At 38.7% G+C, this 26,346-nt stretch overlaps 1 protein-coding gene across 3 annotated transcripts in view; it reads left to right on the top strand.

The window, feature by feature from the left end:
* The window catches only part of DACH1 (dachshund family transcription factor 1), a 1,758,683-nt gene that overhangs the window by 1,577,974 nt on the left and 154,363 nt on the right, over nucleotides 1-26,346 (top strand). For all 3 annotated transcript variants that reach the window (XM_044071748.1, XM_044071747.1, XM_044071749.1), the window contains exon 9: nucleotides 4,669-4,816. In XM_044071748.1, the coding sequence (XP_043927683.1) occupies nucleotides 4,669-4,816 (148 nt within the window). The remainder of the gene's footprint in view (nucleotides 1-4,668; nucleotides 4,817-26,346) is intronic.

The following is a 26,346-nucleotide window of genomic DNA, read 5'->3' as shown; positions in this document are numbered from 1 at the left end:
TATAGTCGTTGCCTTCTTCTATGTTAAATCTGCTTCACGTAGTCATCTGGCTCTTATCTTATCATTGTGCAAAACACACACTATTGTATCTTGTGTTTTGTACTGGTCAGTTATGTAACTCACTGTATTTGGAGTACTTGCCCTTGTTCTTTAATTCAGTATCACAACTATCAATACGTCTCATGTACCCTTGTCCCCTCAAGATGAAGAAGAAAAAATGGCAGATCTGTTTTCTTAGTTTTCAAATCATTTTGAAATTTCTGTCCCATCAGCGGAAGCCTATTTTCTCTTCCCTCTTAAAACTCAAATGGTACACACTTTATTTTAGACTGTACATTTGTTATTTTTCAGCTTTTCTGCTCATTGAGAAGAGCAAATCTCAATTCAATATCTACATTTCCAGTTTTCAGACTAATTACCATGCAGTGAGAGGTTGCCTAGAGACTGTGAGTAATTCAGCCTTTTTGGCTTCATTGCTTACAACGTGTAACATTTGCAATCATTTACTCTTGAAGTAAGTGGTGGGCCTGAGGGAACATGCTACCATCTCTGTCTTAACTTTTCACATGATGGTACGTTGTAATGTAAAAGGTTATAATATTTAAAGAAAAAGTGTTGTATGTCAAGTTTTGGAATATGCAAGGAATATCATATCTGGCTGTTTTTCTTTTTTCTTTTTATAATGCCATTTTTTTTTTTCTTTTAGTTGCATTGGTATGTATTTACTTATCATTTTGTCACATAACATGTCATGACTACTGCCTGTTCTTCCTTTTTCTAACATAGTTTTGTGCAGTGCAACTGCTGTTAGTCAGGCATGAGATCCTAGGGCCTTCTTCATTCTTTCATGCTCAAAAGTAATATTGCACCATCTCTTTAGTAATTGTAAGTTTATATTGTTTTCATTCCTTTTGATTGAAAAAAAATGTTTACAGTAAGGTAAAAAGGTAGCTGTCATACCTGATGCACACATATCAACAGCACCTGACGTACTCATTTTCTCAGTATTTTCCTTTCTCACTCCTTTGCCATTGAGTATTGTATTACTTGTCTTAAACTTGTTCTGATATTCATCATTCTAGTAAAAGTGTTTGTTACAGTTAAGAACCAGAATAGTCTGAGTATAGCCCCTCTACAGCTAGGACCTAGGGAGAAGGCTACATCAGTAAACAATGCATTAGACAACAGTAATCTTAAAAAAATGCACTGTGAAATGAGGAACCAATACAAAACAGTGGATATATCAAATTCAGTCGTCTTGAAGAAAAAGCATCAATAAACTGAAAAAAAACAAGTATGTCTCATGAACCAGATGTTTTATACTATACTAATGCATCTGAAGCACTTTAAGTGTTTGTCTGTGTTTTAATTTGTTATTATTAAATATGACCACAGTGGATAAACCCATATTTTTCCTTCAGTCTAATCACTTCTCTCCTACTGTTTGGATTCTTTCAACATGGCATAGTTGAGATACAGTAAATGGAGCTCTTTTACGAGCATCTTGTGTGAACACTGTGAGCCATTTGCTTGCTTTTTGTTTTACTGAATTTTCCTAAATTGCAAGCTGCTGCAAAAACACTCATGTCGAGTTTAAAATGTTCTTCCATACAAAGCAAGTTGTGGATTTTTTTCTTTTTGTTAAATATTGAAAGTTGTCATTTTTAATAAATTTCCAGTCAGTCCTCACACTCTTGCTTGGGTACGTTTCTGTGTAAGTCTAACAGCTGTACTCATTTCTCATTTCAGAGAGCTGGTAATACAAATGATGATCTACTAGTACAATTTCATACTGTCTTAGTGTTCTACAGGTACCCAGATAACCAAATTTTAGTGGCCAAAAAGTCAAAGCACATACCACTGTTTTATGTAGTGTTGCAATGTAAATCAGTCCTGCACCACTGCATATAAAGATTTTTCCAACCATTAACTTATATTATATATTACATATACTATTTTATTAAGAGCGCATACATGTGTGTGTGTGCATGTGTGTTTCTGTGTGCCTATATATATGTGTATATATATATATATATATATATATATATAATATATATATATATATATATATATATATATATATATATATATATAATATAAATACCATCCTCAGGCATGGAGAGTGGAAGCACTTTCAATACCATGGAAGGGGGAATTCCTATATGCATTCCCACCCCTTCCACACATCCCCAAAGTCCTGTTGAAAGTCCAACAGGAAAAGCCAAAAATCTTGCTGGTGACTCCCTATTGGCCAAGACAGCATTGATTACCCTTTTTGTTTCACCTAGTCAAGGGCAATCACCATAAGTTACCCCACGAGTGGATCTGTTAACACAGAAGAAGGGCTCACTCGTTCACCCACATCTGGAAACCCTCAAATTAAATCTGTGGGTGACAGAGCCTTAATACCTTTCAGACACCTTTACTCTGTGGACATGCTTCAAGTACTGCAGAAGGCCAGGAAACCTACTACTAGAAAATCTTACCTCTCTAAATTGAAGAGGTTCTCTGTTTTGTGTCAGGCTAGGAACCAGGACCCACTGAAGGTGCTCCCGACTGTGATTCTATTCTGTCTGTGTGAATTGCTTAATGCAGGTCTAGCATACTCTTCAATCAAGGCTCATTTGCCAGATATTTCTGCTTGTTTACCACTTAATCCTCCCTTAGCTTCCAGATTCTAAGCTAAACAGTTCCTCAAGGGTGTCCTTCATATCAGACCCCAAGAAGACTGGTGGTTCCACAATGGGACCTCAGCTTTGTACTAGAGAAATTAACTCTAGCACTGTTTGAACCTGCTTCCTCTAGCTCACTCAAATACTGCACATGGAAAACAATTCTCCTGGTAGCCATTACCTCTGCCAGGCGGGTCTCAGAGTTACAAGCCCTTATGGCTTCTCCCCCCCTTCTTGATTTTTCATAAAGACAGAGTGTCTATGTGGACCAATCCTTCATTCATGCCAAAGGTTGTCAATTGATTGTCCCTAAACCAGGCAATTCACATACCAACTTTATTTCCCTCTCCCCAGAACAGAGTGACAGGATCCTGCACATGCTGAATGTACACAGACAGCACAGGTTCTACTTACATAAGACTAAAACCTTAAGGGAAACAAACCAATTATTTGTGTTTTTCTGTCCCAGGGCTCTGGGATTGCCTGTGTCTAAACAGACCATCTCAAACTGGATATCCAAAGCTATTGCTTTTTGCTACACCAACCATGGAGAGGTTCTCCCTGGCTGAATCAAAGCTTACTCTACCAGGGCAGTATCTTCTTCAGGGGCCTTCCTCAGGGGTTTGGATACCAGCTCTATCCTAGAACTGCTACTTGGACTTCTGTCCACACCTTCGCTATAAGCTGGACTCCATCTCTAGATCCAGGGCAGGCTTTGCCAGAGCCATTCTCCATGGCATCCTTGAAAATTCTTATGCCACTTCCTCCGCACTTGCCCCACGAGGTTTTGTAATCTCCCTTAAGTCAGAAATATGCAACAGAAGAATAAAAGGACATAGATTAGTTGTGTAAGAAGGGGCAGCCACGGTGGTGCAGTGGTTAGCATTGTCACCTCACAGCAAGAGGTTCTCCGGTTTGATCCTTGGCTGGGGTGCCTAATGTGCGGAGTCTGCATGTCCTCCCTGTGGTCGCGTGGGTTTCCTCCAGGTGCTGCGGTTTCCTCCCACATCCCAAAGATATGCTGCAGGTGGATTGGACACTCTAAATTGGCCCTAGGTGTGAGTGTGTGTGCGTGTGTGTGCCTTCTGTGGAAGGTTGGGTGCCAGGCTGGCAACTCAACACTGTAAAACTCCACTGCCAATCATGAGCAGACAGGTGATCCACTGTGGTGACCACTAACCGGGAAAAGCCGAAAGAAGAAGAAGAAGATTAGTTGTATAAGAACTTACCATAATGATAGATATCCTTCTCTTCTCTGTTGCAGTATTCCAACCCTCCTTTCCCCCACTTCTTGCCTTTCTTGGATCCACAGATCCTCATTCCCTTAGACTTTCTCTCTGCCTGGGGCTTCAATTCTGAGGGTGGTGCACGCATATGTCTCTTTTATGCCCGACATCTGCTGTTGGCCAACATCAGAGATACCGTACACTTTAGGTAGTAGAATACTTTGGTATACTAGCTGATGTTAGGTTGTCGCCTTGGCAGGCAACTCATTTAAGTCAGGAATACTGCAACAGAGAAGAGAAGGGCGTCTATCATTATGTTAGGTTCTTATAAAACTAATCTTCATCTGTATATACTGCTTTTTTATTGTTAAATTACTACAGGACTCCACACCTTCTATGCACACTCATGTTTCTGTACAGATATAAGTAAGTGAAGAACTGAAAATTTAGCAAGATATTTACGTAATGGTCTTTTGTATCAGTAAAACTTGTCCTGGCTGCCACTGAATGTAAGACATTGTTGTTTCAATGGACCAGTGTGTAGAAGATACAATCAGTTAATAATCACATTTAAGAGTAATGCCCTTAACCTCTGCTATTCTGTGTAAAGATTTAACTTAAAATGTATTCATTAATTTAATTATTCTTAAACTGTATATAAGTTTTGAATACACTACATGCATGTGTAGTTTCAGGCACATTGGATATGTTTAATGTACATCCATTATTGATGTCACATACAGCTAAACTTATGTTGATTGTCCCAACAGGGTTTGCTGAAAGTTGCCATAGATAATGCCAGAGCCCAAGAGAAGCAAGTCCAGATGGAGAAGACAGAACTGAAGATGGAGTTGTTCAGAGAAAGAGAACTAAGAGAGACACTAGAAAAACAGCTGGCAGTGGAACAAAAAAACAGAGGTACTTTTAAATTAAACTTCTACATAAATAGGAAGCTCACAAGCAAGACTTCCACAGGATGCTGAAATACAAACTGGGAAAACTAAAGCTATGGCATCATGCAGGATTGCTAACAGAGAGACAGGGATTCCATTAACAGCACTAGTGACCTGATTGTAGTGACATAGGCTCAGTGACAGTCCTCAGGCACAGATGGATTAGCCAGTGGGTGAGACGGCAATAAATGAGCAATGGCAATATTGTCTTCTTATGTGTATGGGGTGCTTGTATCAAAATGCCACTGTAACTTGCTGTAGGTGAGGAGTTAACTGGTGTGCAATTAGCAGGTAATGTCATGTGCAGCTGTACAGGGGTGCAATATTCACTAGTGCACATGCTTCCCATAATGTCCGTATATTTGGGTTATAAAGAAGAAGTCCTACTCAGGGACACAGCTCATTGTGCTCTCTCACCCCACTTCACGTATTGCTCATTATATGGCAGGACTTTGTATGGGTGTGGTCAAAGGGAAAAGTCCAACTCAGAGACAGCTGAAGATACTCCCTCACACCCATTTCATGTATTGTTCATTTTTGGGCAAGAGATCTGTATGGAACTTGTTGAAGGGAAAAGTCCAATTCTGAGACGGCTGAAGGTACTCCACCCCCACTTCATGTTTTGTTCATTTTAGGGCAGGAGCTCTGTATGGGTGTGGTAGAAGGGAAAAGTCCAACTCAGAGACAGCTGAAAGTACTCCTTCATTCCCACTTCATGTGTTTTTCATTTTAGGGCATGAGCTTTGTATGGCTATTTGAATCTTCATGGAGGTTCAGTGCATTGTGGTGGTGTTGTTGTTGTGGATGTTACCTTGGAAGAGACATTTGAGTCTGATGGGATAATAAAAACACAGCATGGCACTTTTTTACACAACCTTCCTAAAATTAAAAAAAACAAATAATAGAGCATGGAGCCTCTGAAGTTGGAGTAGGCTTCTTGTATTACAGTTTCATTTGCTTCTACATCACCTTTATGTACGGTTTGCCTTACTCTGGAACATTTCCTCTATCTGCGTACTTGTTGTACATCTGTTTATTGGGCGGGTGGGTTGATCAAGTGTCACATTTTCATTGATTACAAAGATATGTTCATAGTACACTAAAGCAGGCTGCTCATTTCCTTTTGCAGAAGTCATTTCCAGTTATGAAATGTTGTAATTGAACATGCTTCCTTTTGTCAAGTATACATAACAGAGATATAAAATATGTGAATATTACATTATCAGTCCCTAAACTGTGTATGTTTAAGTTAAAATGAAATGAAGTACATGAAACTGTAAACATGACAATTCAGTAACAAAGTGTCTCATTGTCCCTACCATAGTGCTCCAGGGTGCAGTACTGGTTTCCTTATATGTGGAGGTGGCATGATTTCCCTGTGTCTGCACAGGTTCTTCCCAGGTACTCCGGTTTATTTCTCCCTCCCAGTAACACAGTGATTGGCCAGGTACAGTGAGGTATCCATATTCATCTATTTCATATTTACCCCTTTTGTGACCAACATCCTAACATTGAAAAGGGTTAACAAACCTACTCACTTACATGGGTAACAAATAGTAAAATTAAATAAATAAAATGTATTTCACAGACAAAGGATTACAATGAAAACTGTAAAGAAAGTTGTAATATAAAAGTTTATAAGATACCTATTCATGTTTCTCTGGAGATCTAATTAAGTTACCAAGAGGACTCTCCTACAACTTTAAATAAAACAGTATGTTGCATGTTTTATGTTACTTCCATATTATGTTGTCGAAATGCTTTTGACTGACATGTTGTCTTTATATAAACTAAATACATTTCTAAAGTTAAGTTTTTTTAATGAAGCTAGCAACCACTGACAAAACAGCTAACTGTAATAAATATAACTACTGTACCCTATATTTTCTTGAAAGTTTGGTGTCCTGTGCAGTAGTTTTAGAACAGAGCTGTTGACTTATTTTATTGAATTTTAATGAAAACTGAATGCATTTCTAATGAAGCCAGTAACCTATAATGACACTACTCACTTTAACTAATGTAATATCTTCTTGCGAAGAATGAAAGTATATTTATTTTGATATTTGTCAACACAAGGAGTGCTGAGTAGTTTCAGATATAGAGTTCACATAGATGTTTTCAGTTTAATAATTCATCACAGCTGAATGCTCCTCCAGGCGTTTCTGCAGTTACTTCCTACTACCTCTAGACGTCAAATATTGCTTGTTCATATTTGCATTAATAATTCCAAAACCATGTTGGATACAAGGTATCAGAATATTTTATCTTGAAGCATACATAACGGCAAACACAACTGTATTCATATTTGACCTCTGTCAATGAGTGTTTGTTAGAACTGTAAGGTGATAACTTTATTTTTTTAAAGGCTCAAGCCACACCCACTGGGAGTTAAAGGAACACACTCAAAAGAGCTGTACTGGAGGGAACAAATAAATCAGCCAAATATTTAACTTACACAAACAAAATATTTGTTTTCCAGGTGTGCTCTGCATGCCTCAGTAGAGGGGCTTTTCTCCTATATCCCTGGTATCTAATGGCTCTATAATGAAATATTGATGTAAAGTAATATCGAAATGCATATTGCACATGGGTCTATATTATATTCTCGAAAGCCGACAATGTCGAATCTGACATTGTTGACACGAGAATATCGAATGCTCAGAATCTGGGGCATGTAAATGGAAATCTCCATAAGAGGAGATTTCCATTTACTGCAATGTAGTGCGGTCTCGGAGTTGGTATATTTAAGTAGCGGGGGGGGGTGTAGGGGGGCTTGCCCCCTTGCTTAAACCCATTAGGGTACTTTTTTCTTTCTTTTTTTTGTCTTTTTATAAGGTCGATGTTTGAAGACATCGACCATATGGTGTCAACCATATCTTGTTCGATGTTTTCAAACGTCGATCTTATAATATAGACTCACTGCACACAAACCACTGACTTTCAGTGTGCTATTCAAAAGTGTAAAAACATGAAACAAGTGCTTTGCAGGGCAACCCCTCTTACCATATCTCTCATTTGTCCAGAGTTTCGCAAAACATTCAGATTTTTACCTCATATTTTTGGTATTTTCCTTGTAAAATTTGTGGTTTTCTGGAAAATCATTTAGAAATGAAGTCACTAAATAATGACAAACATTTGAGTTTCAGACTTTTTATCCTTCAGAAAAATGGATGCCAATGCAAAACATATTATTCTAGCAACTTTCTAAGTTTGTAAGAGCAACATTTAAAATCTGTCCCTATTTTTGGGCCTTTGTCCCCTCATTATTATTGCCTTTGTCCAGACTTCTTGTGCTAAGAGGTTTAGAGGTATGTCTCTACCTCTCAACTGTACAGATTTTCGCAGAATGTCCAGATTTTTAGTTCATATTTTTGGTCTGTTCCTCATAAAAATCTGTATTTTTCTGAAAAATTTCTGTGATGATCTGAGGACTGAATTCACTAAGTAATGATATACATTTGAGTTTCAGACTTCAAATCCTTCAGAAAATGTATGTTAAAACAAATCCTGTTACTCTAGCAATTTTCTAAGCTTATAAAAGTAATATTTAAAATATGTCCCTATTTTTGGGCTTTTGTCCACCCATTTTGTCAGTCTTTGTCCAGATTTCTTGCTGTGAGAGGTTGAGAGGTATGCCGGTCTTACTCCCCCCACATGGAGTTTTCTACCCTCCACAACTGTAAATGTACTAATTCTTTGAGCAAACAAAAGTGGAGAAAAGGTCAAATTTCCTTACCCACTGTTATCCAATCTCATCAGTGTACTGTTACAGTGTAAGTGAAATGAACATACCCTCTGTTCCACTTCCCTCGCACTGTGATCTATGAACAAAATGCAAAACTGATAAACACAAGAGTATAAACCAAGAGTTTGTACTTTTCACTTGCACTGTGATCTGCCAACAAAAGCAAACATCCCTCCACTTGTACTTTGATCTACCCATATAATGTACCATTGTTGTAATGATTTTGATAAAAAAAAAAAAAACGCATGAATTGATTGCATTCTGACGAAGTGCATGATCTTCTTTCTAAGTATACTAATTCCAAAGTTACTGTTCTCTGGACTAGGGAAAATATTGATTTGTTGGAAAATCATTTATTTTCTATCTACGTTGTTAGCCTGATCTCAGAGTTTGTGTGGTAAGTTAGTGTTAATATAAAGTGATACAGCCCCCTTCAGAAACATCTTTCTGTATTCATAGTTATTAATTTTGAGTGACATACACAAGCTGTGTTTTCCATAATACTATTTATTCCCAGATTCTTAGATTGTTACTAGGCTAATAACCCAGGGTGCCTTTCTAAGCCTAGTCACATTTTCCCAAAAGAATAATGATGTCCTGTATCCAAAAAGGACATTGAAGACAAGGCATTTATAACCTACCTCTGTCCATAAGAGACATGGGTGCCAGGCCCAGTGTAAATATTCTTTTCCTTATCCACTGGTCTAGGTTGCTGATAAACTGGGTAATAGACAAACTTAGCTTCACATGGATGAGAAGCCTGTTTCATAGGAGGAGCAGTCTCTGGGACACATATCTGTCACTCCAACATGTCCTGTTTAAGTCACAGACAAAATTCAGGTCCTTAGACCTTGTATTTCTGATGCTGTTTGACTTACGAATATGCAGGATATTCATAAGTGTGGGGGTCGCGAATGCCTTGTAAGCCAGGCATAGATCACCCCTCAGCAATCTATACGAGCATAAGTAGTGGAAAGGGCTTTAAGGTGTTCTGCATAAGGCAGGTTTGTTATGCCTTATATTCTTTTGTAAGGAACCTTTGAGGTCACTCTAATTACTGCATATCCCTGGTCAGATACATATCGAAGGAAGCATTGTACTCGATGACGGGTCTGATAAGGGCGGAGCACAGTGAGATAATGATCTCTTTCGACCTAGATGCCATGCCCTTACTTATAAGTTGAGCAACATAAAAGGATTTCCTCACCACTGTGGCCATGTGTATAATCCATTTTGATGTTAACTTCAAAACTTTGTAATGCTATCAGTCTGAATTTATGTTAATCACTCGAGTTATGTGGTTGTTGGCCATTACCTATTTCTCTTTCAGATGCACAAAAGTATGACTTTCTAGGGATAATCAGTACAATAAGTACCATAACTCTTTAATAGACAAAATTTAAAGACTGAATTAAAACACACTCGAAACAAACTAAAACCAAATAAAATAATCGACACCAAGAAGACAATAAATCCAAACACAGGACCACAAATTGGTAGTTAGTTAAGCACTTTGACTCACTTTATTCACATGAGCTTCTTCAGAACAACATTTTACCCATTCCAAGTGCTTTATAAACCATTACCAATTATGTCACATGACATTCTTAAATAAATCTTCATATAAAAAATAAATATATGCAAATACAAAAAAGTATAAACAATAATGTAATATAATACTCTGATGTAATAACTATTACATTAATAATGTATCTAAATTAAAATACTATAAATAATGTAAAGAATATAAGTGCACTATAGTATAATAGTAGTAGTAAATCAACTTGATAAACTACCTGTTTCTGGCCATTTGTAAAAAACATTTAATGTTAATAGTACCATTAAGGCCAGGGGATTCATCAGCAATCAAAACAATTTGCCACAGACCTTCTCTACACTCTAAGAAAGTCTTGTAGTCACCTGAAAACAGATCAGAATTCACTTTTTCCAATACAAAGAAAGTACATTTCTTAAAAAGTGGACATTCTGCAGCATGAATTGCCAAGGCATTGTTACTATCCCTTTTTCTAATAGCTAAACAGTACTCGTAAATTCTCTTATGTAAAGCTCTAATAGTCTTGCCAACATAAAACTTGTGGCATGTGTCACATGTAGCACAATACACAACATTAGTAGTATTACAAGTATAATGGTCCTTAGCCAAAAACCTTCTACCCAGATGTTTAAATTCAATACTGGACACATTACTCATGAACTTACACAGTTTGCATCTACCACAAGAAAAACACCCAACAAGACTAGTCACAGAGTTCAAAACCACCTGATTGTTCTTATTCTCCAGAATGTGTTTAATACTGGTGGTCTTTTTATAGGAGAAAAAAGGTCTATCACCCAAAATCTTTGTAAGTTCAGTGATGCCCATTAAAACCTTCCAATGATCCAATAAAATTTTTCTGATGTTTACCATCTCATTACATATTGGAATGGCAAAGGCTAAAGAAAAGTTGGAAGAATCTTTACAGTGAACACTAAGGGACACTCCCCTAAGGGTTTCACTAATACTCAAAATGGGACAAGCAGAAGTGTTTCTAAGTGCCAGTACTTCCTGAACTATCTTCTTGAGCCAGACTAAATCATAGCCTCTCCCTGGAAAAAACTTTAACAATCTGTCCACCTCATATAAAAAGACAGAGGGCTCAGTTGTCAACCTACTAAGACGTATGAACTGACCTTTGACCACTCCACCCTTCATATGAACAGGATGTAACCTTTCTCTATGTAGATACTGGTTATCAAAGGTGTTCTTCCTAAATATTTTGTTATTTAAATTGGTGTAACTAAGAAAATTATTTTTTGACCGGTGATACAGGATCCGAATTCCCTAGATATATAGTAAGGCCTTTCTGAGTTTAATTCTTGTGGCTACCAAGAAAGCAATTACTATGAAATGGAAATCAAAGTCTAAGCCAGTCATGTTAGAAGTAGTGAATGTACTAACAGAGATAAAAGAACTGGAAGTGGAATCTTTAGAAAAGGGTAGAAACAAATTACATAGAAAAAAAATGCAATTGGAGGAACAATAGATGCAGAATAATGTTTTGGAGGAGGAATGAGGTTCACTGGACGGCAGGAATTTAATGAACTATGTAATGTTCGATTGACGATTGTATAGAAGATTATATGTGATGTATAATGTTTACAACTGAAAATATCTCAAATGCATGATTTTCTTTGTCATAAGTGATGTGTTTAAAAAAAAGAAATGAACACAATTGCAACACCATTGTAAACGTTTACTGGCTACCGATGAAATAAAGTATTGGCTTTCTATTCACCTCTCAGCTGTTTGAACTTATCAAGATTGAGGCCTTCCCAACACTAACCTCCAGACTATTCAGAGATGCACCAGCTTACAACTGTAGAAGTCTTAACCACACAGATCCTCTTCTCCAACCCCCCCAAACTAGGCTTCAGTGCACAAACCATGCTTCTCAGTCCTCTGTCCCAAACTGTGGGAATCTCTCCCTTCTTTTCTTAAAGATCTTTCCTCTTACACCATTTTAAAATCAGAACTTAAAAATATATTGCAAGATTCAATGAAGATGCAACTGCTATCTATGGTCATATAACTTAACCTTTTTCTACCTCTAAATAGCTTACTCTAACTCTTTTTTTCTTTGTTAATCTTTCAGCATGTCGACTCTGATGACCACTCTGTATATAATGTTTGTATATATATATATATATATATATATATATATATATATATATATATATATATATATATATATATTATATATATGTGTATGTATATTGTGTTTTGTCAGCCACTTTTTTTATAATGTCATGTATCTATTGTGTTTACGCCAATGCTGAGACTAAAATGCGTCTAATGGAATCAGAGTTCTACCCCAGTTAACATATTCAAAATAAAATAAAAAAAATAAAATCCTCTCAGAACAATTGTTAGGTAACAATGTGGTAATGGTACAAAAACATCAAAAAATGTTACAGTGCTGACATATACTGGCTCACTAGTATCATAGCCAATGAAGGAATACAGTACATTAAATACTGGGCTGTAAATACTGAGTTTTACGCATCCACTCCAAGCAGAAATAGTTTCAATAACAGGCCTCAGTAGTCTCAAACATTCTCCAAATAAACAATCCGCCACAGCTAAATCAATCCACAAGAATCCTACTGGACACAACAAAAACAACTTTTGAGCAACCAGCCTGCACAAAACAATTCAGCCAGATTAAAGTTACCTGTGATAAAATTTAGAGACCAAGCAGCCAAATGTTCGGTGGTCATAGAGTTAATGCAGCTGACTCCATCAAGAGTAGAAACCACACCTCAGAGCATGAGGTTTTACCTTTCAGACTCCTCTACACTAATTTGACAACACAGAAGCCTTTGGCATACACACACACACACACACACACACAAACACACACACACACACACACACACACACACACACACACACACACACACACACACACACACACACACACACACACACACACAGCAGGAAACAGGCCCATGCAATTGTTCCAGGTAGTGAAACCACCAAACTTTCTACTGTAGTGAACCACAGCAGAATACAACTTCGTCTACTGTGTTCTCATCATAAAAATCCACCACCAACTGCCAAAAAAATGACACCACTCCTGGGCAGCTGTAGGATATTGTGTACAAAACCCTATTAATGTGATAGCCTAAGAGAGCAGTTCAGTTCAGGCACTTCCATAAAATGAAAACCAAATGGCATAGCAGCACATTCTGGCAGCCATCTGGGACCTACTCAATAGCCATACTATATCAGTCTGTATTTTATGCAGCAGGTAGCTTGGGTTGCATGATTATTTTAAGTGACAGTTTTAATTTTGCTATGGAATTTTCAGTTTTACAGTTCCTGCATGTATTTATAACTGTGTACTCTTGTAGTTGAAGATTGTTTTGTAAAGAATGCTGGACCATGCTGATTTTTTCTGAGTAAATACAGTGCATGTGTATTTCCTTCCCAGTATGCACCTATTACTGTTTGATGGTGTAAACAAGCTGTGTTTTCACTAATACCATTTGTTAGGGGAGATGACAGCTCCTTATCCACTGCCAAATTATTTTTTTTAATTTCCCTATACGATCCCTGATGCTCCAGTATATGCACTCTGTCAGCCTATTCATTCCTGTGATGGGAGAGCAGGTGAGATCCATGTTTGTTTAGTCACCAGACAGGGTGAGAACCTGTGTCCCATTCATTTTCCTACCAGTGTGAGAGCCTTGTCAGCCAATTAATTACTCCATTCAGGCCAAATATAGGTGCAAAGGAATGTTTCCGTCTGCCAGTCATGTGTGCCTCCTACCTGTACCTAACCCACCAATCAGTGGTTGTGATCCCATTGTTGCTGCGACCTGGAAGAGTGTATGAATGACAAGAATGAATGCTCATCCATACATAGTATAATAATAGCAGGGCATCACCTCTATCCAAATATCACTAGCCAACTCCATACTCCTTTTGTCGTGTGGCAAGAGGTGGAATCAACTGTCTTCCTCCAGGATGAGCACGGTGACAGATGATACTCGGTGTGATCCCCCTCCAGCCCAGTTCTTACAGCTTGTCATGCCAATGTTTCAGCATGTGTCATCTGGGACATACTCAGTACTTTATCCCTCTGTACCTTAGAGCTTGGCTTGTATAATACATAAAGGGGGAATTAAAGGGTACCAACACCTCTGCTTACAAACAGTGTTACTGGAAATGTATTTTTTCCAAATGTACAAATTCCTATGAAATTCTCTTTAAATAAATAAGTAGCATATAATATTACGTATTGCTGAATAAGTTTACTGAAAAATTTAAAAAAATCATTATCATTTTGCAGTTCTTTGACAAATTGCAATTTGATAAATAGCAGTAACCTTTTGAAATGTTAGGACCCCCTTCAGCGAGTTCCAAAATACGGAGACTGAATGGCTGCAGAAACAGAGTTGCATATACAAAATCCAAAATAACCATTTCTTGGAATATTCCTTTTCTCCAAAACATGGCGATCTTGGAATTCGCATATATAGGTTTAACTCATTCACTCCAATGGAGCTCAAGAAGTTTCCACTGTAACTTCCAATGGGCGGGGCCTAAGCCTTTTGACAGAAACAAATTATGTCCTCACATTTCTAACAAATGTTCATATCTCCAGAACCATAGGGGTTATGAAAGAATTATAAGTGGAAAACGTTTCAGCACAAAATATTTTTATAGTGGTAGCATTCTTTAGGTTCTAGGTCTTAAACTAAATGTTACAAGTCACAGTAAACACAGTAACTATTACATTTGTAATGTTTTGTAAGCAACTTACAATATCTCAGCAACCACTCAAGTGACACACATACTGTCAGAAACATTTTATTCATCTAGCAGAGAGCTTTCATATAAGACTAAGGAGTTCTGTCTGTGTTACTTGGTTGTTGAGATACTTAGAAAAATTATATCTATATTAATTAATATCATAAAAACAACAGTTAATATCTCTTTACCTGTACTTGACAGAGGTCAAATATTAATGCGGTTGAGTTTGCCATTGTGTAAGTTTTAAGATGAAATCTTTTAAAACCTTGTACATAGCACAGTTTTGGAATTATTAATGCAAATATGAACAAGCAATATTTGACACCTAGAGGTGTCAGTAGGAGGTAACTGCAGATGCACCTGGAAGTGTCACTCAGGTGTAATGAGTTAAGGGAGCTAGCCCCTGCATAAGTGATGAGGGGGTGCAAGAGGCTTGCCCCCCTACAAAAAGCAAGTTTAAAGGAGAATAGCGATGTTCCATATTCACTCTTCTCCCGCAGTTTTTTTTTTTTTTTTTTTAAGTGTGTCATCACTCAGCATTATGAATACCTACATTTTAGTAGGGAGCCTGAGCAGTAGTTGAGCTCCTTGGATAAATATTCTTATTTATGTTCAAGTTGTACTACAATCCACTGTTCTTAACAGTTGCTTTTTTCAGTAAGAGTTCCTGGTTGCACGTGCCAGCTGAAATATATCAAATGATTTAAGTTTGTAGCCATTTATGTATTGTTAAAATAATGTGCCATCCCTCTTTCTTCTTCATGTTAAGGTCTGATTTCTGTTCTTCTGTAATTATTTACCGCCTGATACACATACTGCTGTTGTCATGCTTGTAGACTGAATAGCAGTATTAGGTCATCTAAACTTCATAACAGTTAGTTCAGCACTTTAAAATGCCTGATACAGGAGACTGCATACATAAAATAGGGCTTCAGCTGTCTTTGCTCATGCTCATTAGAGTATTGGACATAGATGATTTACTCATAGATCACATTATTGAAAAATCTGCAGTTTTTAAATGAGGAAAAATGCTGTATTAGCACTGACTGTGGTCATTATTATTATAAATGAGTTGTGACAGACGTATCTTGGAATGCTATATTCCTCTGCCTTATGCTTAGAACCTTTTCTTGGTATTGAACTGCTGAATTCATAACATAATTTAATAAATTAAAACAATCATAACATATATATAGATGTAGATATAGATCTGTATATCCATTTCTGTATCTGTCAATATCTTTACAAACACACGTACACACACGCACACACACACACACACACACACACACACACACACACACACACACACACACACACACACACACACGCCCTTTGCTGCTGCTACTGTGTACCTTTCAGAGATTGACACAACTTATGTGCAGAGTGATTTTATTTTTAATCTGACTGTGTAGCACATAGAATTCCAAAATATAGGCAGGCATCTTGTAATTATGACCATAACTTAAGAACAAGATTTAGCAGCTACATGTTTAACTTGCCTGCATTGTGATTATAAAGAAGTCATTATCTATTCTGTTTTTATATACCATTTGGAAACAGGAATTTGCTTATGTAAAATATCTTATATGGGTCCCATTAAGTTGACTGAATCCTCAGCAACTCAAAATTCATATGGTCGAGACCTTATGTTCATGTTTTTGAAAACCTGAAGCTTTTGAATGGAGATCGCTGTACAGTGCAGATCAGGAAATTTACCCTTTTTCTCACTGTAGTGCAATCTTAGAGTTGGTATATATAATTTGCAAAGGGTGTGGGCTGCTGTACTCCCTGAAAAAACATTAAAAAAGGGCAGATTTTGTGTGATTTTTTTTTTTTTGTTTTTGATGTTCAAGTTCTAGGAAACTCAGTCATATGATCTCGACTGTAAGAATTTCAAGTTTCTGACAACTCAATCATCTGACATAGGCCCCTCATACAGTTCCAGAACATGGTATCATATGTAATGTTGCAGATGCCCCTCACATTTCATGTTGCTGTGATGGATATTTATACACCGATAAGGGTATTTGAAGTAAAAACTTTTCCTTCAGTCAGTAATTCTCTGCACGTGAATTATGTCTAATTTACATCTGTAATATAACACATTAATGATTGTGTTAAAGTGGATGTCACACTGAAGGCATGGAGATCCAGTATGAAAGCAATGTTGAGGTAAACAAAGTGTAAGTCCTTGTAGCACTTGTATTTTCTAATCATTTTGGTAATAATCTCAGATTCATCAACATAACACACACATGCATAAATGCAGCTTGCACATTGTGTTTAATATACTGACAAGTCACTACTGTGGTTCATAAACATGCATCACTAATGACAAGTGGTTCACAGAACAGTAAATATATTGTTAAACTGCACATAGATACACACAGTCCACCCTAGTGTCCTATATATACTATACTGGAAACGGAATAACTGTGTTGGCATGACAACTCAGCAGGGAACAGCTACAGAGTAAGGTATGATGTGTCTAACATAACTTACTAAGGAGCTGGTCCCTGCTGCTCTGTGCTCATTTTTCATATTAAAGACTGACTTGGGTTATTCCCACAGTAGGGTAATGGGGGTGTAGTTCTGTGAGACCTTTCACTGGTAGTAACTTGGTTGCATTCTTCTGTGGAAGTGAGGATAAGAGAGGTTATGATAGCAGGTGAGCTACTGATGTGTGACTCAACTGTATACTTAGAGCATTACAATAGCATAGAACAGGATTTTGTGAGGTCAGATATGCTACACCAACCTCGGTATGCTTTTCAGGTCACATAAGTTGAAGTCAGCCTATATGCAGTTCTTTTGAATATTTGAATCATGTACTAGATGGGGTGGAAGAGGTATTTGAGTTTGTCCTCTTGAGTTTGGTATTGCCTCTACACAATGGGTAAGACTGAGTGGAAAGTTTAACCACAATTTCATAGCAGCATTTATGAACTGCACATAGATTTCATACATCCTTTTACTACAGCCCTGTTGCATGGAGCATAATGATTATAAATGCCACTTGATGACAATGACGAAATCTTAAATAAAATAAAATAATGTGACGGTAACCATTAGTTATTTATTCTGAGTGAGACTTTGGAATATGTTTCTCAATGAATAGGTGCAATGCACAGTAAAATGCAAGAAAAAGGAACACTGCCATTTTAAAGACAACAGTAAAATCTGGCTGAAAATTTAGATACTGATTGGTAGTAAGCAGGAAGTTGGCACAAAGGGCATATGCAGTAGAGCTACATAGGATCATAGGATCAAAGGAAGTTACTAGGCTAATGGCCATAGGGCCTTACAAGCCTAGCTAAGTTTTGCCCTTGTTTTCATGATCAGCACCTATTGCACCTGTCCAAGAAAGACACAGGTGGAACCCCTGAGGTGAATTTATGGTTAACATCCAGTCATCCAGATTGTGCTTGAAGATGGCCAAAGAGGTGCTCTGCTTGACATGAATTGAGTGTCTGTTCCACAGGTGTGGTGACCTCTGGGAGACAAATCTGACCCTCCAACAGATTCTAGTAATGTCACATACCAGGTTAAGGTCTTCAGAGCGAGTAACCCATGAGCCACTGGACTTATGGAAATGCAGCATTTCCAGTAAAGAAGAGTCATTGATTGCCTTGTATGCAAGGTAGAGATCACCTCTGAGTAGTTTGTATGAAATGGAGTAAAGTGACAGTCAGTTCAGCCAATCCACATAGGACAGATGCTGAATACCTTGAATTCTCCTTGTGAAGAAATTTTGTGGTCTCCAGTTGCTGGAGGTGCCTGGAAAGGTACATATCAAAAGGGGCGTTGTATTCAATTATTGGCCTGATGAGGGAAATGTACAGGGAGGTTATAACTTCTTTTTTTTTTGGAGGCAGTGCCCTTACTTATTAGATGGGCAATGTAGAATGCCCTTCCTACCACTGTGGAGACATGTTGATCAAAGGTAAGGTTGCTGTCAATCTTTGTGCCCAGGTCTCTCACCACTGAGTGTTTGCTTAGGGTGTTTCTATTGATGTGGTAGTTAGCGGGAACATCACTCTGCCAAAAAGGATGATAATACATTTTTTGCATTGGGTTTAAGGCCATAACTTTGGCACCAATCATTTGTTTTTGTAAGACCCTCTTGTAGGATGTTGACATTGTTTGGGGATTCTATGACCACTTCCAGTTTGCAGTTGTCAGCAAACTTTGTCAGCCACAGACCTTTAGTTTTTGATTGTACTTCTGAGAAATAGATTCTGAACAATAGAGGTCCCAGGACTGATACCTGTGGAAAACTACTGGTTACAGGCCTGCTGTTGGAGATGGATTTACCTATTTTGACTGTATGAGGTCTATTAATGAGCCAGTTAGCAACCCACCTAATGATATATGGGTTGATACCTAGCTGGGTGCGTTTGTCAATAATGCCTGAGTGGAGGATAGTATCAAAAGCCTTGGCCAAGTCCAGGTAAGCTGTTTGTACAGTCTTCCCCTCATCCAGGGCTCTGGTGACTGTCTCGAAGAAGTCCACCAGGTTTAAGCCATAATCTCCATTTGACAAATCCAAACTGAGTAGGGTCAGTTGTTTTAAGGTTACCTATAACTTTGTTGATAAGGTCCATGATGATTCGCTGCATGGCCTTGTTTATAAGGGTAGTCAGGCTAATAGGTCTATAGTTCCCGGGGTCAGTTGACACTACCCTTGTGCAAGGGTATAACGGTGGCCATTTTCCATTCAGCTGGGATAAAGGCAGTGCGTAGACTATGACTGAAAAGAGTACACAATGATGTTGCTAATTCTTGCTGGAACCCATGTAGAATGTAGTCTGGGATGTTATCAGGTCCCATAGATGTTGCGTTTTTGGCCAGGGCATTTACAGTCTGTTCTATAGGGATATAAGGTGGGGGACAGGTGGAAGGAATGTCATGGGATATTATGTGATGGGGACAGGGGAGTGAAGTTTTAACAGAACCTGTCAGTTAACAGTTTTGCTATGTCCACAGGTTCAGTCTATGTGGCATCATTAACTACCAGTTCAGTGCATATATGTGTCTTACCTTTTAGGCTACAGATGTAACTAAAGAACAACTTATGGTTGTCCTTAGCTGAGGATGCTAATTTGGATTCATAGTTTGCTTTGGAGGACTTCACTAGAAGTCTTATTTGCTTGTTCAAGCTGAGGATGGAGTGTTTCCAGTTTAGGGCATGCTCCCTCTTACTTTTGGACAATTTCTTCCTTTTATTGTAAAGTCTGTTAATGGCAGTTGTCCACCAGACAGGTTTGCTCTTCCTTGAAGAGCTTGTTTTGGTCCTATCAGGTACAGCCGTGTCAATGTACTTTTATAGGTGTTTGTAAAAAGGATTGGTGTAGGACTCTGCATGGTTTCCAGTTCTGTCTGAGGGAGGAGGTGCAGTGAAGCTGTTTATACCGTCCCTTAGAAGGAAATAATCTGCTTTGTAGAAGTTTTTTAGTTTAGTTGCTGCTGGGGGGGGGGAGTTGATGATAGTCCCTTCAAATGAGACTGATTTGTGGTTAGATCTGACAAGGAAAGACCTCACAGTGAGGGTGCTACAGTGGTCCCCCATATTGGTAAGCACCAGATCCAAGATGTTGTCACCCCTAGTTGGGGTGTCCACCAGCTGGTCCAGGGCATTGGACTTAATGAACTCAAGGAACCTTTGGGCAACTGAGTTTGAGCATGAGTAAATTACCCATTCAATGGCTGGGTAATTAAATTCACCCAGAACCATGGTGTTCAGATGTATTTTGATGGATTCCAGTAGATCTAAGTAGGTAGAGGGGGTGTCTTGATTCATGGAGGGGGTCCTATAGTTGACAGTGACTTGAATAGGTGTCCTACCAACAGTTAGTTGCCCCTGAAGTGTCCCTCAGGGAATAATACTGTTTAACCAATTTGGAGGTGTATTTATCTTTAATGAATATTGATACACCACTTCCTCTAGTTTTCTCGCCTTCTGTTCGTGGTCTGAACATGTATGGAAAACTGTTCTAATGTAATTCAGAGACACCTGTACTGCGTACATGTCCATATAAAGGTATACTAGCAAAAAGGATTCCACTATAGTCTTGTAAAACTACATATATACATATGATGTACCCACCCAATAGATACAGACTTACAGACAGCCAAACACACACACATGCCATATTTGCTAGATTACTTTCTGTCTTACCATTTGTATGGCGTTCCTTTTGTTCCATGTCAGCATAGTGTGTAAATTGTTACCATACTACATATCCTCACTATAAACATAAAATAATTGTGTGGTGAATATGAGAGGAGGACATAGTGTTACTGTACTGTGCTTCCTCACTACATATGCAGAATTCCCTCAACAAATTATATTCTGCACAAGAGAGATGTCCACAGTGTTACCCTGCTGTGTGTCATTATTATAAATGTAAAACTGCCACAGCACATTATGTGCTGTATATCAGAAGGGTGCATAGTGGTACAATGCTGTGTATCCCCAATATAAATGTAGAACTGCGTATTCTTACTGTAAATGTAAAACCTTCATTATGTGTTGTAAATGAAGGGAAAATACATTGCTACACTTCTTCTTCTTCTTTCGGCTTTTCCCAGTTAGGGGTCACCACAGCGGATCACCTGTCCGCTCATGATTGGCAGTGGAGTTTTACAGTGTCGAGTTGCCAGCCCGGCGCCCAACCTTCCACAGAAGGCACACACACACAAGCACTCACACCTAGGGCCAATTTAGAGTGTCCAATCCACCTACTGCATGTCTTTGGGATGTGGGAGGAAACCGGAGCACCCGGAGGAAACCCATGCGACCACAGGGAGAACATGCAGACTCCGCACAGAAGACACCCCAGCTGAGGATCGAACCAGAGAACCTCTTGCTGTGAGGCGACAATGCTAACCACTGCACCACCGTGGTTGCTCTGTGAGGTCTATATTATATCAGTGAATGCTTACAATAGCGAATGCTGTATAATCGACCCTAATGTGCTGAAACACCAAAATGCCAAACACACGGATCAGCAATTTTTTTTTCCCAGGGAAAAAAATCGCTGATCTTTAAAAAAAAATAAAGTGAAGGGCTTCACCACCCCACATCCCCCTATTAAAATATATCAACTCCGAGATCACACCACAGTGGAGAAACAAAGTCCCGAAAAAGGCCCAGTGATTTTTTTCCCTGGGGAAAAAAATATCTGTTCTGTGCTTTTCGGATTTCGCTGTTTCGAGTAAACAAGGTTGATTAAACAGTGTTTGCTATGTTAAGCATTCACTGATTTAATAGGAACCCTACACTGCTGTGCATCCTCACCGTAAATGGAAAACCCAATACAGTTATGTGCTATACATAAATGGAGCACACACTGTTAACTTACTGTACACCATCACCATAAATGTGAAATCCCTACAGCACACTGTACATGAAGGTAGTACATAGTGGTATATTGCCATGCACTCTAAGTATAAGTGTGAAATCCTTGCAGCACCCTGTACATGATGTCACTTCATAGTGGTATGTTGCTGTGTACTGTCACTATAATTGTTAAATCCTTTCAGGAACTTGTACATGAGGGTAGTTCCAAGCAGTATGTCACTGTATACCCTCACTATAAATGTGAAATCCCCCTGTGCATGATGGTAGTGCATAGTGGTACATTGTTGTTTACCCTCACTATAAATGTGAACTCTCTGCAGCATCTTGTACATAAATATAGTGCATAATAGTACATTGCTTTGTACCCTCACTTGTTCTTCTTCTTTTTCCCGGTTAGGGGTCGCCACAGTGGAACTCTGGTCCGCTAATGATTGGCAGTAGATTTTTACAGTGCCGAGGTGCCAGCTCGACGCCCATTTACGCATGTCTTTCGAACACCACTCGACTGCAGGGAGGACATGCAGACTCTACACAGAAGGTGCTCCAATCAAGAATCGAACGAGAGAACCACTTGCTGTGAGATGACAACGCTGTCGCTGCATCACCGCGGCTTCATATAATTGTGAAATCCCTGCAGCACACTGTACACAAGGATAGTACCAAGTGGTATGTCACTGTGTACCCTCACTATAAATGTAATAGCAGCCTGTACAGGACAATAGTGCGTAGTGGTACATCTCGGTGCACCCTCACTATAAATATGAAATCCCTGCAACGTCTTGTACATGAGCTAAATGCATAGTGGTTTGTTGCTGTTTATCTTCACTATATATGTGTGTGTGTGTGTGTGTGTGTGTGTGTGTGTGTGTGTATATATATCTATATCTATATATATATATATATATATATATATATATATATATATATATATATATATATATATAAATATATATATATGTATATGAAATTCCTGTAGCACCCTGTACATGATGGTAGTGCATAGTGGTACGTCATTGTCTACCCTCATTATAAATGTGAAATCCCTGCAGCACCCTGTACATGAGGGTAGTGCATAATGATATGTTGCTGTGTACCCCCACTATAAATATGAAATTTCTGGAGCATCCTATACATGATGGTAGTGCATAGTGGTATGTTGCTCTGTACATTCACTATAAATGTGAGTCCCTGCAGCACCCTATACATGATGGTAGTGCATGGTGGTATGGAGCTTTGTCGCAAATGTGAAATCTCTGAAGCACACTGTATATGAGGGTAGTACATAGTGGTCCATCATTGTGTACCCTTACTACAAAAGTGGAATCCATGCAGCATACTGTACATGAGGATAGTGCATAGTGGTACGGTGCTGTGTACCCTCACTGTAAATGTGAAATCCCTGCAGAACACTGTACATGAGGGAAGTGAATAGTGGTACATCGCTGTGTACCCTCACTATAAATGTGAAATGCCTCTAAAATACTGTACATGAATGTAGTATATAGTGGTACGGTGTTGTGCACCCTCACTATAAATGTGAAATCATCCCAGCACACCATACATGAGGATAGTGCATAGTGGTACGTCGCTGTGTACCCTCACTGTAAATGTGAAATACCTGCAGCACAGTGTACATGACTGTAGTGCATAGTGGTAGATCATTGTGTATCCTCACTGTAAATGTGAAATGCCCGCAGGACCCTGTACATGAGGGTAGTGTGTAGTGGTACATTGTTGTGTACCCTCACTATAAATGTGAAATCCCTGCAGCACCCTGTACATCAGGGTAGTGCTTAGTGGTATATTGCTGTGTACCTTCACTATAAATGTGAAATACCTGCAGCATACTGTACATGAAGGTACTGCATAGTCATATGTTGCTGAGTATCCATACTATAAATGTGAAATCCATGCAATACTGTACTTGAGGGTGGTGCATAGTGGTACATCATTGTGTACCCTCACCATAAATGTGAATCCCTGCAGCACACTGTACATGAGGGTAGTGCGTAGTGGTATGCTGTTGTGTACCCACACTATAAATGCGAAATCTCTGCAGCACACTGTACATGAAGGTAGTGCATAGTGATATGTTGCTGTATATTCACCCTATAATTGTGAAATCCCTGTAGCATACTGTACATGAGGGTTGTGCATAGTCATGCATCCCTGTGTCGCCTAACTATAAATGTGAAATCCATGCCACATAATGTACGTGGGGGTACTACATAGTGGTACAGCACTGTGTATCCTCACTATAAATGAGAAAGGCTTGTAGCTCGCTGTACATGAGCATACTGCATAGTGGTATGTGACTGTGTGTCCCCATTATCAAAGTACAGCACATTATTGTAATGTTTGCATAAAACTTAATTGTCAGATGTTTTTCTGTTTTGTAACTTTGTAATAAGTGTCTGGAGCTTTTCTCTACGGGTCTCCACTGAAAATGGGCCACTGGCTCAGCTGGACAAACCCAGTTAACAAATGGCAAGTAAATAAATAAATGCAAAATCTCTACAGCACACTGTAAGTGAGGGTGGTGCATAGTGGTACGCCATTGTGTACCCTCACCATAAATGTGAAATCCCTGCATCATGCTTTATATGAAGCTGTTGCATAGTAGTACTTCACTATGTACCCTCACTATGAATGTGAAATTCTTGTAGCACCTTGAATTTTCTATGTGATGGAAGTGCATAGTGCTATCCTGCTTTTTACACTCGACTTTGAGTGCATGAGCTACTTGGTAACTTGTAAAATGAAGAAAGTACAGGGTTCCATACTGTCTACTCTAAGTGTGAAACCCCCCATGTGCTCACAGAGCACTATAAGACTGCAGAAACACAGGCTGTTTTGCAGTTCACCCTCTACTTATTGTTTCCATATTCTTAAGCTGTTGATAATTCATCAATAATGCAAGATGTACAGGCTGCAGCATTGCTCACTGTTTGTATTGTGATCCCCTAGATGGGCCGACAGTGCCACCCTGCTGTGCACCTTACTCATTTTCTATCCCACCTCTGCCAGCACTCCGTACACCATGGAAGAAAATTGTGTAAGTGCTCATAAGCTGTGTGACATCATTTGCTTATGGGCTGCACTGAGCACCAGATTGCAGGACACATTTCTGTTTCTACCCATGGGCTTGTCAGGAAAATGAGTCACTGTACACACTGAAGCTGTTTCAGAGTTTCAGCAGTGTTTTTTGTTGTTTTTCATGGTCTTAAAATATGTTCACTGTAGTGCAGCAACTGGTGTAACTTTGTATAGTTTTAGAGAGACACATCTGTGCTCCCTTCCTGATAGTTACCTTCTCAGGCAGAGAAGAGCTGTAGGGCACATAAGTATGGCTTGCCTTCTTATATAGTCATAAACTGATCAAGCAATAATATCTGTGGACAGGAGCTTGAATATTCTCAGGCAGTGCCCAGGAGAGTTAAGAACAGTACACTAAATATTTTTTTACAGAAAATTAATATTCAGAGGTGGTGTGCATAAAACAGTTCGTAGAATACTAATTACGGGGAGCAACAGACTCATGAAAATAATACCTTAGCAGCATTGTAGCTGCACTTAAGTGGATGTATGAAATAATATGTAGTGACCTTTTTGCCTCTCTGAAGAACTGTACATTATAGTTAATTTCTTTCAGTCAGCTTAGAAATGCTGTACAATGTGGATTAAACCATACCGTGCAATAACAGCAGACTGTAAGTAACATATACACTCATGCACTGAATCCAGGAGAAGAGGAGACTCTTTTTGTAGTGGGAAAGGTATCACTGGAAATAGGTGCATCTGTGGTGTCATTCCATTCAGTAAAATGCCGATAATGTGGAGAGAAGCACTGCAACTATTTTCTCATTTGCCTCTTTGCCTCATGTATGGGCATTCTGTATATGTTATAAAAATTTACACTGGTCTGCTTAGATCACATGCTGCAAGCATGGTGAGAGGGTAAACTCAGGACACAATAGATGGATTATAAACCATTAGTTTCGTATACTGAAGGATGATCTGCTGTGTTAGTGTAGAAGGTGTTTAACCTGCACTGTTTTGCTGGTT

The sequence above is a fragment of the Protopterus annectens genome, chromosome 5.part0, assembly GCF_019279795.1.
Source record: "Protopterus annectens isolate FY-2018-M chromosome 5.part0, PAN1.0, whole genome shotgun sequence".
In the NCBI taxonomy this organism is placed as follows: Eukaryota; Metazoa; Chordata; order Ceratodontiformes; family Protopteridae; genus Protopterus; species Protopterus annectens.
This window is presented reverse-complemented; position numbering and strand designations above follow the sequence as displayed.